Raw genomic sequence first — 13,663 nt, forward strand, 5'->3', positions numbered from 1 at the left:
TATTCTGTAAGAAGTTTGATGTTATTGTTCATATTATTTACATTGTGCATTTTATTACATAAATAGTATTTATACTTATTCTACTCATTTTTATTAGCTATTTTCTGGTTAAGGGTCTCAACATATGCTCTTTAAAAAATGTAATTGTTACAAAAGTTTCTTTGACAGATCTCTACAAATTTGAAAGACCAGATTTGTTTTGTTTGTTTTCATTTTTAATGGAGAAACTGTTTGATTTTCAATGTTCAGTAGAGTCCCACAGGGTTCTATGTTGGGGACAATAGAACTGATGTGTATAGTTCTTACATTTTGGCTTTTGACTTTCAGTATATAAAAATATTTTACTGAAATGTCTTTTTAAATTTGTGCTTATTATGATTACAGTTGTGATACTGTTATGTAGGCAATATAACATGGTAAATAAAGTCATAAAAGTCTGAATATTAATAAAAGTCTTACATATGTTAATCATGCTAGTGATGGTTACTCTTCATTAATGTTTCCCATGTCAGCCCATAGGGGCCCACAGAGTTGTTTTAAAAAAAAGAAAGGTTAATGCATGAGTTTCCCAGGTTACCAATTAAATCATTGCAGAAGGTTTGAACGGTTCACAGGCTTAAAAAGTTTACATTTACTTTCATTGCTTCTCCAAACAGATGTTTTTTTTATTAAATTGTTGCCACAGGACTTATTTCCAAATTTCATTGTTCCTTTTAGATACCCATTTGATATCTATTGATACTGTCTACCAATTATTTTAGCAGTTTTTACTATAAGATATATGGCTTGTCCATTTTGTAAACCAAATTACAAACTGATATTTTTGCTATTTATTTGAGTCTTCTGAATTATTTGTGTTATTTTGTGCCAATTTTTTGAGTGAATTTCAAAGGTAGGTCAGGATAGTCTTGGGTGACCTGAATTGTGTCTGGATATGTCTGGGTGTTCTGATCAGACAAGATATGCTCTACAATATCATACACCTTATGCATATACTTTTTAAAGTTTGAGGATTTGAGGCCCGTTTTGTTGTAACTTAGAGAAGACTTCACAGAAATGTAACAAAGGTTTTTTTTTTTTAAAATCTGGTAAAAAACATACAATGTTTCTTTTTAGACAAAATTCACTTTCCACTCAGGTGTGATAACACATTTCCATCTGTTGTTAGGAGAAACCTGTAGCATTGTTTAAACCCAATGGGAGACGGTTGAATTCAAAAAGCCCAAAACAGGTAATTAACCAGGTATTTAGGCAAGTCTTGGTGTCTAAACTACAGAAGTCAACGTAAATTGAATCCTAACAGTTTTCTTAGGTTCCAGTATGATATAGTTGAGCCAAGATAAGAGGAAAGGTTTTATAATGCTCTTCTCCAGCATGTCATCGATTACCTGGGAAATTAATTTATCCTTTTTCAGTGATACTACAGAGAAACACCTGTCAAATTTTGGGTGAATACAGTTTTTCTAAATTGAGAATCAAGTGATTCCCTAATCTGGTTTACTGAAGGCAGGAAGTATTTTTCTGACCTTTAATTCTAGACTTTGAGAACCTTACTCACCCCTGTCAAAAAAATCTTGAAAAATAATGAAAAGACAGGATATGTTATATCTTATAAGAATTTTTTTTTGAATTCCTTTTATAATTTTTAGGTGACATGGCTTTTTGATTTCTTTAATTTTGATTACATAAAAATACAGTTGAAACCAAAAGTTTGCATGCACTATGTAAAAAAGACACATGTTTTTCACACTGTCTGAAATGAAATCAGAACAAACCAAAAATTGACCTATACAATTTTGTCAGATCCCGTGATGATGTTATGTCTTTGGAAGTTACCTTTTGGGGTTGTTTTGCTGCAGGAGGAACTGGTGCACTTTACAAAATATATGGCACCATTAGGAAAGAACATTATGTGACAATACTGAAGCAACATCTCAAGACATCTGACAGGAAGTTAAAGCTTGGGTGCAAATGGGTCTTCCAAATGGACAATGACCCAAAGCATACTGCCAAACTGGTTACAAGACAAATAAAGTCAATGTGTTTGAGTGGCCACCACAAAGCCCTGATCTCAATCCTGTTGAACATTTATGGGTAAAGCTGAAAAAGCAGGTAAGAGCAAGCTGACCTACAAACACGGCTTAGTTACATCAGTTCTGTTAAGAGGAATCGGCTCAAATTCATCCCAAATATTGTAAGAAGCTTGTGGAATAATATCCAAAACTTTTAACCAAATCATACAGTTAAGGGCAATGATACCAAATACTAATGAAATGTATGTAAAAGGTAGAAAATCTCTCATTTTTCTGGCATTTGGCAAATATTAATAATTTTAGTAATCCTAATTAACCTAAAACAAAAAAGAAATGTTCTGATTTAAATTCAGACAGTAAGAAAAACATGAATATATGTTTTTTTATATGCAGTGTATGTAAAATTTTGGTTTTAACCACATCTACTGTCTTGTCTTACATCCTATAAAACTGTTGGGTTTTCACACTGTGATATTCAGCCAGAATTTCTAAATTGGGTAATATGTACAGGATTCCACATTTTACATTATGAACATCTTCATATATTATAGATTCAACCTCTCAGCATTGAATATACATTACATTAATTCCTCTTACTATAAAAGCTTTATACACTTTTGTTCTTTTATTTTTTCTATGGCACAAACAGCAAAGCAATAAACACAATCAAACGTAGCACATAAAGTTCTACATGTAAAATTATCTCAGAGAATAGGCTTAAAAATGCAGACAGAAGTTTGGAATATAAAATTAGTAGGAAAATCTAAAGCTTGAAATCTAAATAGTACTGAGATCAGAAGCACTCATTCCATCCTGCTCCTCCTCTGGTTTACTGATTGACAATTCTGGTGATAGTGCTGGTGATGATGGTGATGTTAGTCTCAGGGTTGATTTCTCTCATCTATGGTAAAAACCCACAAGAGGGTATTTTAGGTATAATCTTTTATATTTTCATCTACAACAAACTCAAGTCAAACTACAAGGCAACTTGCTAAAAGGCGTTCTTTGTTAGAATCTTCCTTTTTAAAGGTTTAAAGAGAAGTTCTCTATCATGAAGCCTAAACTGAAGCCTTTCAACTTGTGTTATAAGAGTTCTTTTTGTTTTGTAAAATAAAACGTATTTAGGTTGAGGTTATTAAAGGGACACTAAAGCCCAGGGTTTTTGCTGAATTTGAAAAAGGCTAAAAAATGGGAGGGGCACTGGGTAATGTATGGGTTTAGGGGTGGGGCAGGCGGGAGAAAGGAATGGCTGAGCTGCAGCAGCAGTGTTCCTCTAAGACGCAGATGATTGGGCGAGGGGGGGGGGGCTCTGTGGTGGGTGCAGTACTATTGATTGATTTTTATGTTATTGATATTATTGACTGCTCTGCATGTTGTGACTGTTCATCATCCTCACCTATAGCACCCCTCATGAACAAATGTTTTAAAACATTCACATTAAACCAACCTTCCAACAGACTACATTGATTGTTGTTAGTTTAGATTTGTTTGGGCTATGGCTCGTTATTTGTTTTTTTGTGGTGGGTCGGGTCGGTCATGAGTTGCAAAAAGTCAGAGAAAGAAACCCCCTGGAATTATACTTATATCATGAATTCCAAGATTTTCCTTTTTCAACAAATTTTCTGATACATGAACTGGTTTTCTATATAAGGTCCTATACAGATTCAAAATACGTTTTTAAAGAATTGAATAAAACAATTTCAGCTGCATAAATGTGAGCTACAACTTGATTTAAGTTTCTTTACATTACCATTATTTAGTGCAGTCCACATTCTCGTAATCAGCAATACTGGAAGAGTCATCATCATCATCATCATCATCATCATCAGGAGGATGGGCTTTATCTCCAACATCCTGCAGAACCGAGAGAAAGAGAACATCAGCAGATGCTCTAAAACTGAACTATAAAAACTCAGTAAAGAAAACTCACCTCTACATTCCCATAAACATGAGTACTGGAGGAATCTTTATCAGGAGGACAAGAGATATCTCCAACATCCTGCAGAACCGAGAAAAGATAATTAGAGTCTCAGTGAGAAGAGCTCTGGGTTCTCAGAGGTTCTCAGAGGATCAGGGAGCAAAGCAAAGACCTGGAAACCAAATCCCTTGAGGAACATTGATGGACTGATCTACTGATATAAGAACTATGTGAGAACTCACCTGGTAGATGTCCTCATCCGTATTCACATCCTGCTTCTTCCGTCTCCTTGTAGAAAATAAATATAAATATTAAAACAGGAGACAAATGTCTCTGATAGAAAAAACACATTAACATTAACAATCTTTACATTCTTATTCATTTTCTCACCTCATGCAGAAAAGTCTAGTAAGAAAAGCTACAAGCCCACAAACTCCAACCACTCCACCAACTGCATACAGCACCACCCAGAGACCTGCTGAGATATTACACACAAATATATTACAGAAATAAGAGGATCAATCAATATAATCAAGTGTCTCACCATTGATATTAACCGGCACAGCAGCTGATCTCTGATCTCCATGTTGGTTCTGAGCCTGGCAGTAGTAGAATCCACTCTGTAGAGGAACATAACTGTGTCCAGATCCTACAGGTGAGTCTCCACCATCTTTAAACCAGGTGTAGATCTCCACAGGTGGGTCTCCATCACTGCTGCAGGTCAGAGTCACTGAACTTCCCTCCACTATTCCACCAGAGGGACTGATGGACACTGAGACGTTCTTTGGAGGATCTAGAGACAGATCTGACTTTAGCGTTTCTTGCTAATCTCTAATATCACTGTGTGGTTCAACCATTCCCAGAGTTTAGAGAAGAATGAAAACTTTACTCACGTCTGACTCTGAGAGTTTGAGCAGTAGAGGGGAGATGTTCAGATCCTCTTACAGCACAGCTATAACTGCCTGCATCCTCACTGCTGACTGTCTGCAGGTGGAGCTGCTGATTCTTTTGGATCATCTCTGTGGTTAAAGGACGTCCATCTTTGTACCAGATGAATGTTGGATCAGTCAGACTGCAGGTGGTTTTACACGTCAGAACTGCTGATTCTCCTTCTGTTACTTCTCCAGGAGATTCTACATGGAGCTCTGAGATCATTTCAAAAACTGTCAATAGTGTGAAAGTGATTTATTAGAACAGGAAAACATTGAGAAGCTCTGCTTTAACTTACCTGTAACTCTGAGTTTTATTCCAGGAGTTCTCATCCATCTCTGACCTTCTACATCTGTTAAGACTCTGAAGCAGTACTCATGTTCATCCTCCTTCATTATGTTACTCAGTTTAAGGGCGAAGTTATTCTGTTCATCAATAAAATACTCAACCCTGCCTGAGAAATTTGAAGCTGTTTTCAGGTCAGGTGGCTCTTTGTTTCGAACTGGATCTATGACCCAAATCCTCTGTTTGACTATAAGATGTTCTGGATGTGTAAAAGTTCCATTTATAAACACTGTAGATCCATTTAAAGAACATATTTCCTGCTGGATGTAATTCATACTCCACTCTGCTCCAGAAGCTCCTGAAACATAAGATGCAGTAAAGATCTGATTACTGAGGCTGGAGATTGTCAGACAGTCAGACTTACTGTTGTTTACAGCTTCAAAAGAACTCTAACACATTGAAAGTAGAGGGATCAAGTGTGGGTGACTTAGCAACATCTTAGCAACATCTTAGCAACATCATAGCAACTATTTTTCAAACATTTAAATACATGACCAGCAACCACCTTGCAACCATTTTGGGATACCACAACAACCAGATGGAACCACTTTAGCTGTGCAACTATTCTGCATTTCTTTTAGTAACATACTGAATATCTTAATAGTGCACTGCATGTAGTACTCTTATTAGTACACCCCTGTAATACTCTTAATGTAGTACATTCACTAGTACATTCCATTTAGTACAATCACTAGTACACTACGTGTAGTACATTCACTAGTACATTCCATTTAATACAATCACTAGTACGCTAAGTGTAGTACGTTCACTCAAGGGCGTAGGAGCGGGCTTGATATTGGGGGGGACACATTTGCCAATATGAACCCAAGCCCACCCAATAGTTTCCTAGAACAACATTTGTGGAAACTACTTTTAATTAAAAGTAATGTTGTTAGAAAAATTATGCAAGCAATGTCTGAATTATGTACATATGACAAAAATTTTCAGTTATCACCTAATATTTAAAATAATATAACAGATTATTATTATTATTATTATTATTATTATTATTATTATTATTATTATTATTATGTATTGGCATGTCAATTCTGTTGTATATTTACATTTTCTCCTGCACTTTTATTTTTTTCTACTGAGAGCTCTTCTTAAGATGGTGTCCTTTTATGTAAAAGAATGTAACTTTACGTTTCATAGAGATTTTTATAAACGTCAGGATATGTGGTCTTACTGTGAAATACAAATGAACAGAAGTCACGTTACAGCAGTGTTTCTCAACCCAGTTCTTACATATTCTACTGCATATTAAAACTGTTCTGCATATTCTACAGCTTCCTCTGGTGGATATACATGATTAATTTAGGCTCCATAGGGGGCTAAAGGATTTTAACAGGTAAACTCAGTAAATGACTGTTTATTAGCTGATCAGGTGGAAAACACTAGTTTAGGGCAGTGATCGGGGTTAAGTAACTGCTTTAAACTACCAACGTAAAGTACTGTACGAAATTCTGGCGATCATCTACATCCAGCTTCTAGATAACTAGTTAGTTAAATTAATTTTCGTTCATTATAGCTCACAGTAAGTCCTGTAATCCTAAATGAATAAACAGTTTGAAAATTAAAGTGATTAGCTGATCAGGTACAGGGAAACATTACATATATATTTTATTTTTTCCTTTAACCCTGACTCCCAATCTAGCTAATTCCAAAGCTTACACACTAACACAGCTGCAGTTTATTAATCACAGTGGGTTTAAACTGTGTGCTGATTCAGAGACGTGTATTTTTAACCAGCTATCAGAAACATATCATCACAGTTGAAGTGGTTAGCCTATCGTTACCTTTATTTTAGTAAAATCTCCGTATATCCAGTTCTGTTTTAAAATCAGCTGAAGCTGCTGCACCCCGATCCCGCTGCTAAATCTCACAGCAAGGGGGCGGGGCTTCCCCAACAGCAAACTGTCTCTGCTCCGCGCGCCGCAAAACCAGCAAGCTGATTGGCTGTTTCTACTGAGAGGCGTGATTTAATACCTGAACCGGCTCTGTGATTGGTCCGGTCTGTCTCCTCATTAATAGTACAGCTGACCTGAGCGAACTGATATCATTTTTGGGGGGGACAAATCCACCTGTTTCTAATATTGGGTGGGACATGTCCCACCCATCCCCCCCGGTTCCTACGCCTATGCGTTCACTAGTACATTCCATTTAATACAATCACTAGTACACTACGTGTAGTACTTTCACTAGTATATTCCATTTAATACAATCACTAGTACACTACGTGTAGTATGTTCACTAGTATATTCTATTAAGTACAATCACTAGTACACTACGTGTAGTACTTTCACTAGTATATTCCATTTAATACAATCACTAGTACACTACGTGTAGTATGTTCACTAGTATATTCCATTTAGTACAATCACTAGTACACTACATGTAGTACGTTCACTAGTACATTCCATTTAGTACAATCACTAGTACACCTCTGTAGTGTACCTCCTAGTACACTCTAATTAGGAGATGCACTAGTAAACTCAGTGCAGTACACCTAGAAAGTGCATTTAACAGAAGTTGCTAGGCAGTTATCATGTTGTTGCTATGCTGTTGCTAAGTGGTTGGTACGGTATACGAAGTGATATACCAACCCACATGGTTACAAGGCAGTTTCTATAAGTTTGTTTTTCCTAGATGTTGCAATGTTGTGACATTAAACACAGTTGTTATGGAGATAAAGTAGAATCTTCTGACTCACCAACAACCATCAGCAGAAACACCAGAAGAAGAGGAGGAGGAGGAGCCATCCTGAGTGACATCATCAGCCTGCACGTCATCAAACAATCAGACTGTTTCAGAATACCTTTAATAGCCCACTAAAATCACCCAGAATCCATAAATAAATACATTAATATACAGATTTACTTGCATTTTAATGCATAATTAAAGGTTTTTACTTAGTTAAATTGTTACTGAACTAGAAATAGGAATATTTTAGCATTTAGTTCAAAGGCTAATTTGAATTTTGATTTTCTGCAGTCTAATGAGAATAAATAACTACCGCAATAAATCACACAGCAGCAGATCAATTCATTTAGGCATGTAGACGTGGCCAAGACGATCTTCTGCAGTTCAAACAATCAGAGCATATCTGCGTTTCTCACGCTTCCAACTACAATACCCAGAACGCACCACACCATGACACCACACTCACTTCCGATCACATGACACACCACATGACACCTCCAGGAAGTCCAGAGTACTGATTTCCCTCAGTGTATATGGACCATGCTCACGCTCACACTCTGCCGAGTATCTGTTTGGTTTATCCTGCAATACAAAGCGTTTCTCTTGCCCTTGTCTATTTCCATGTATGATCCTGTTTTTGTTTTCTACCGACTACGATTTCTGCCTTTTCCCTTGTGTTGGATTTCCGTGTATGACCTGGACTGTGTATTGTACTTTTTTTGCCTGCCCTGTGATACTGCCTGCCTGTGTATGAACTCTGGACTGTCTCACAATTATGGTATGGTTTCTCTACACTGTGTTCCTCTGGTATTGTCCCTGGTTTCGTTGACTACTCCTGTCAATAAAGCTATTTTATTGTATCCACACAAGTCTAGTTCCTGTCTGGCCCTGACAAATAAGGTGATTTAAGTGATTTTGAAAGTGGCGTGGTTGTTGGTTTAGGTATTTCAGAAACTGCTGATCTACTGGGATTTTCACATTTTTTTTAACACAACCATCTCTAGGGTTTACAGAGATTGATCTGAAAAAGAGAAAATATCCAGTGAGCTGATATCAATTCAGTTCTGTGGGAGCAAATTTGGCCTTGTTGATGCCAGAGGTCAGAGGTCAGAGGAGAACGACCAGACTGATTCCAGCTGATAGAACGACAACAGTAACTCAAATAACCACTCGTTACAACCGAGGTCTGCAGAAGATGAACTGCATCTCTGAACATCAGCACTACACGACGTCCAACCTTGAGGAGGATGATGATCTACAGCAGCAGAATAATCACACAATGAGTTTATTCACTGTACTGGAATGTCCTCCACAGTCACCAGATCTCAATCCTAAAACTAGAGCAGCTTTGGGGTGTGGTGGAATTGTGGGAGATTGTCATCATTGATGTTTAGCTGATAAATCTGCAGTAGCTGTGTGATGCTCTCATGTTAATATGGAGCAGAATCTCTGAGGAATGTTTCCAGTAGCTTGTTGAATCTGTACCACGAAGGATTAAAGCAGTTCTGAAGGCAAAAAAGGCTCCAACTCCGTACTAGCAAGGTGTACCTAATAAAGTGGCCGTTGAGAGTATAATAAAATGTAGCTGTCAAGTGTCAGAAAGGAAACAGCGCTGAGGTTAAAGCTGTTAAAGTGCATGCAGTTTATTCTGGTTCTACATTTCACACATTGCTCTCTTCTAGGCCCAGTCTATACAACAAAAACACTTTAAACTCAGTCCTGCACTGGTCCTGATAGAAGCTCAGGCCTTTATGTTCACGTTGATCAGACCTAAAGATTCAGATCATGGTCTCCTAAAAGATTTTCTAATCAAAATTATATTTAAAAGTCTCAATTATAAATCTAACAGCAAGTAAACTACAGCGCTAAAGAGCTAAGCTTGTGGTTACAGAAAACACCAACCTAATACAGAAATTATAAACTAACAGAATATATATTCCAATGCTCTTTAAAATACACACACATACGTGTATTGATACATATAGGAGGAAAACATGTCTATGCATATATATTATTTTTTTAAGCAAAAGATAATAATAAGTACACATATTAAAAGTCAGCTCTTCTTACCTCTTATCTACAGCACCGGAACAGCGAGTGACGACTGAAGAAACAGCTCTGAGGTTTTAAGCTGATAAATGCATGTGAGGTTGGTTGATTTTTTTTAACTGGTTTCCTGTGCAGCTTATTGTTAGCAGATATATCAAAGATCACAGTCTGCAAGCTAGCTCATGCTAATAGCCTTTCAATCCCTGCTTATAACTACTAACATAACTGACATATTTTTATAACGTCTAATCAAACAGATACTGTACATATTCATGCATAAACAGATTTTGGAAGAAAAATGCGGGAATTGGCAGTAATGAGCCCCAAGGGGCTACACATATAGGGCAAGGTGTGTCATGATGCTCATTGCTGTCCTCCACTCCATCAATAGGCTTTTTTCATGGCATCTCCCGAATTGTTTGAATAGCAGCAGAGCTTCTGAATATACAGTCATATGAAGAAGTTTAGGCACCCCTATTAATCTTAATCATTTTTAGTTGTAAATATTTGGGTGTTTGCAACAGCCATTTCAGTTTGATATATCTAATAACTGATGAACACAGTAATATTTCAGGATTGAAATGAGGTTTGTGACGACTCCCCCCCCCCCCCCTCCTGCTCTAAGGATGGTTTGTCCTAGAGGTTGGACCAAAGGAGGTTAGCGTGGTGAGTCCTGTATTCCCATGTTTAAACAGCTGACCAGTTCTTCTTTTTAATACTCTTTTGATCTTTTTTCTATTTTTGATAAATAAATAAAGTATTTTATATTTGCTACTAGTTTGTTGTCTTCCCTTTCTTTATGTTGCAATCCTGGAACGAGCTGGGTCGAAACAGGTTTAGTGTACTAACAGAAAATGTGCAATATGCATTAAACCAGAATTTGACCGGTGCAAAAGTATGGGCACCCTTATCATTTTATTGATTTGAATACTCCTAACTACTTTTTACTGACTTACTGAAGCACAAAATTGGTTTGGTAACCTCATTGAGCTTTGAACTTCATAGCCAGGTGTATCCAATCATGAGAAAAGGTATTTAAGGTGGACAATTGCAAGTTGTTCTCCTATTTGAATCTCCTCTGAAGAGTGGCATCATGGGCTCAAAACAACTCTCAACTGATCTAAAAACAAAGATTGTTCAACATAGTTGTTCAGGGGAAGAATACAAAAAGTTGTCTTAGAGATTTAACCTGTCAGTTTCCACTGTGAGGAACAAAGTAAGGTAATGGAAGAGCACAGGGACAGTTCTTGTTAAGCCCAGAAGTGGCAGAACAAGAAAAATATCAGAAAGGCAGAGAAGAAGAATGGTGAGAACAGTCAAGGACAATCCACAGACCACCTCCAAGGAGCTGCAGCATCATCTTGCTGCAGATGGTGTCACTGTGCATCGCTCAACAATACAGCGCACTTTACACAAGGAGAAGCTGTATGAGAGAGTGATGCGAAAGAAGCCATTTCTGAAAGCACGCCACAAACAGAGTCACCTGTGGATTGTCCTTGACTATGTTCCTCACAGTGGAAACTGACAGGTTAAATCTCTGAGACAACTTTTTGTATCCTTCCCCTGAGCAACTATGTTGAACAATCTTTGTTTTTAGATCACTACACTGATGGGCGTGGTGTTCTGGAAATGAGGTGAGTTCAGGTACATTTCTGGTGTATTGCTATCTTGACAACAGAAAACACAGGTGCACCACTGACTGAATACACATTTAGACCTATCTAGACAGGATTAGGGGGCATTCTCTCTTTAATGGGGGATTCATTGTGATTTTATTCCAGTCCAGAACGACCAAAGAGAAAAGAACAGGCTGAATTATCTACTGTTTTTCAATAACAGCAGAATTATCACTTTAATGATCATCAGGATAGGTGGAGATGTTCATAAAGCAATCATTATTAATATTTAATTATGCATTAAATTATGAGTTTATATCTTCTGAATCCAGAGCGCTGATGGTAAGAAGGAGATGAGTTTCTGCTGCTGGGGTTTATTTCAGAGCTACAGAGGAAATGACATCATTTACAGACCGTCAGCTGATCTCTGAGGAGGCCCATCTTCTAAAGTGAGAATATGCAAATGTGTGAAGCTCTGGAGGCTGATAGTGATCTTTGTTCAGGTCAACGTCAGGTCAAATGTTGTTTACTCAAGTAAACAGTTGTAACCAAGCAGCAGGACACAAGTACAGGCCTTCGTGCACCAGGACACAAGTACAGGCCCTCGTGCAGCAGGACACAAGTACAGGCCCTCGTGCACCAGGACACAAGTACAGGCCCTCATGCACCAGGACACAAGTACATGCCCTTCTGCACCAGGACACAAGTACAGGCCCTCATGCACCAGGACACAAGTACATGCCCTTCTGCACCAGGACACAAGTACAGGCCCTCGTGCAGCAGGACACAAGTACAGGCCCTCGTGCAGCAGGACACAAGTACAGGCCCTCATGCAGCAGGACACAAGTACAGGCCCTCGTGCATCAGGACACAAGTAAAGGCCCTCGTGCAGCAGGACACAAATACAGGCCCTCGTGCACCAGGACACAAGTACAGGCCCTCGTGCAGCAGGACACAAGTACCGGCCCTCGTGCAGCAGGACACAAGTACAGGCCCTCGTGCACCAGGACACAAGTACAGGCCCTCGTGCACCAGGACACAAGTACAGGCCCTCGTGCACCAGGACACAAGTACAGGCCCTCGTGCACCAGGACACAAGTACCGGCCCTCGTGCAGCAGGACACAAGTACAGGCCCTCGTGCAGCAGGACACAAGTACAGGCCCTCGTGCAGCAGGACTGTCTGTAGCAGTAGATTCAGGTTAACAGTAGTTTGGGTGGTTTGTGATCAGTATCAGTAGTGGTAGAGGATTATGATTGGTGATTGGGGCTGAAATCTCTAGAATATTTACATTACTTTTTCTACTCTGTGTTTAAATGTGTTTTTTATAATAGTTTTATTATATTTATTATATAGTCTTAAAAGACAAATACTGAACATGTTACCCTTTAATTCCAATAATTATTAGTTAGTAAAAAGCTACTAAATTGAATTGAGTTAAATGAGTTTGCAGAGCACTACCAGCTTATTACTGTGTGCATTTAGTTTGACAGTTCTGTCAACAGGAAGTTGGTACAGTATTATATGTATATGAATGCAGGACCAGAAAAAACCACAAGCTTTAACAGCTTTAACCTCGGATCTGTTTCTTCAGTCTTCACTCGCTGTTCTCACACTGCAGACGACGCTCAGTTCAGAGAGGTAAGAACAGGTTTAATTTTAATATATAAATGCTTGATGAATATGTTTTTACTGTCTGAAATGTTCTGTAATCTTTATATATTTATATCAATATTTAAAAGTTTACTGAACTGCAGTAGTTTATTCTGCAATATTCTCAACAAACTGTAGAAAATCAATCGTAAAAGTAGCTTTTGAACTGAATATTTGATCTGAATTTCTACTTCAATACTGGATGAGAGGGATCAGTATTGATGGTAATGCTAAAATGATTTCTATAAGTTGATGTACTCTACATATAAATGTATGTATGCAGTGTATTTTTAAGTAAAACATGTTAATTATGTATTAAAATGTGAGTAAAATTGTATATTAATGTATTTATTTATGGTTATTCTGAATCAGTCTGTTTGTTTGATGTTGTGTAGGCTGATGATGTCACTCAGGATG

At 37.8% G+C, this 13,663-nt stretch overlaps 2 protein-coding genes across 2 annotated transcripts in view; one reads left to right on the plus strand and one right to left on the minus strand.

Annotated features, from left to right (window-relative positions):
• Nucleotides 1-13,663, plus strand: part of LOC125780487 (B-cell receptor CD22-like) — a 102,500-nt gene that overhangs the window by 86,139 nt on the left and 2,698 nt on the right. The window lies entirely within an intron of this gene.
• Nucleotides 4,388-5,501, minus strand: LOC125785849 (B-cell receptor CD22-like). The gene is made up of 3 exons (XM_049470029.1): nt 5,180-5,501; nt 4,845-5,096; nt 4,388-4,744 (listed from the first exon to the last, which is right to left on the minus strand). Exons 1-3 carry the CDS (start codon nt 5,499-5,501, stop codon nt 4,470-4,472), a joined length of 849 nt encoding a protein of 282 aa, XP_049325986.1. The 3' UTR covers nt 4,388-4,469.

This window comes from Astyanax mexicanus, chromosome 21 (genome assembly GCF_023375975.1).
Source record: "Astyanax mexicanus isolate ESR-SI-001 chromosome 21, AstMex3_surface, whole genome shotgun sequence".
NCBI classification, from domain to species: Eukaryota; Metazoa; Chordata; class Actinopteri; order Characiformes; family Acestrorhamphidae; genus Astyanax; species Astyanax mexicanus.

Excerpts from the sequence above, each read along its gene's own strand:
- LOC125785849 (XM_049470029.1), bottom strand. The coding sequence starts at position 5,501 with ATGAATTACATCCAGCAGGAAATATGTTCTTTAAATGGATCTACAGTG. Across the intron at positions 5,097-5,179 it reads AATAAAACTCAGAGTTACAG|AGCTCCATGTAGAATCTCCT; the intron begins GTAAGTTAAAGC and ends AAATGATCTCAG. Across the intron at positions 4,745-4,844 it reads TCAAACTCTCAGAGTCAGAC|ATCCTCCAAAGAACGTCTCA; the intron begins GTGAGTAAAGTT and ends ATCTGTCTCTAG.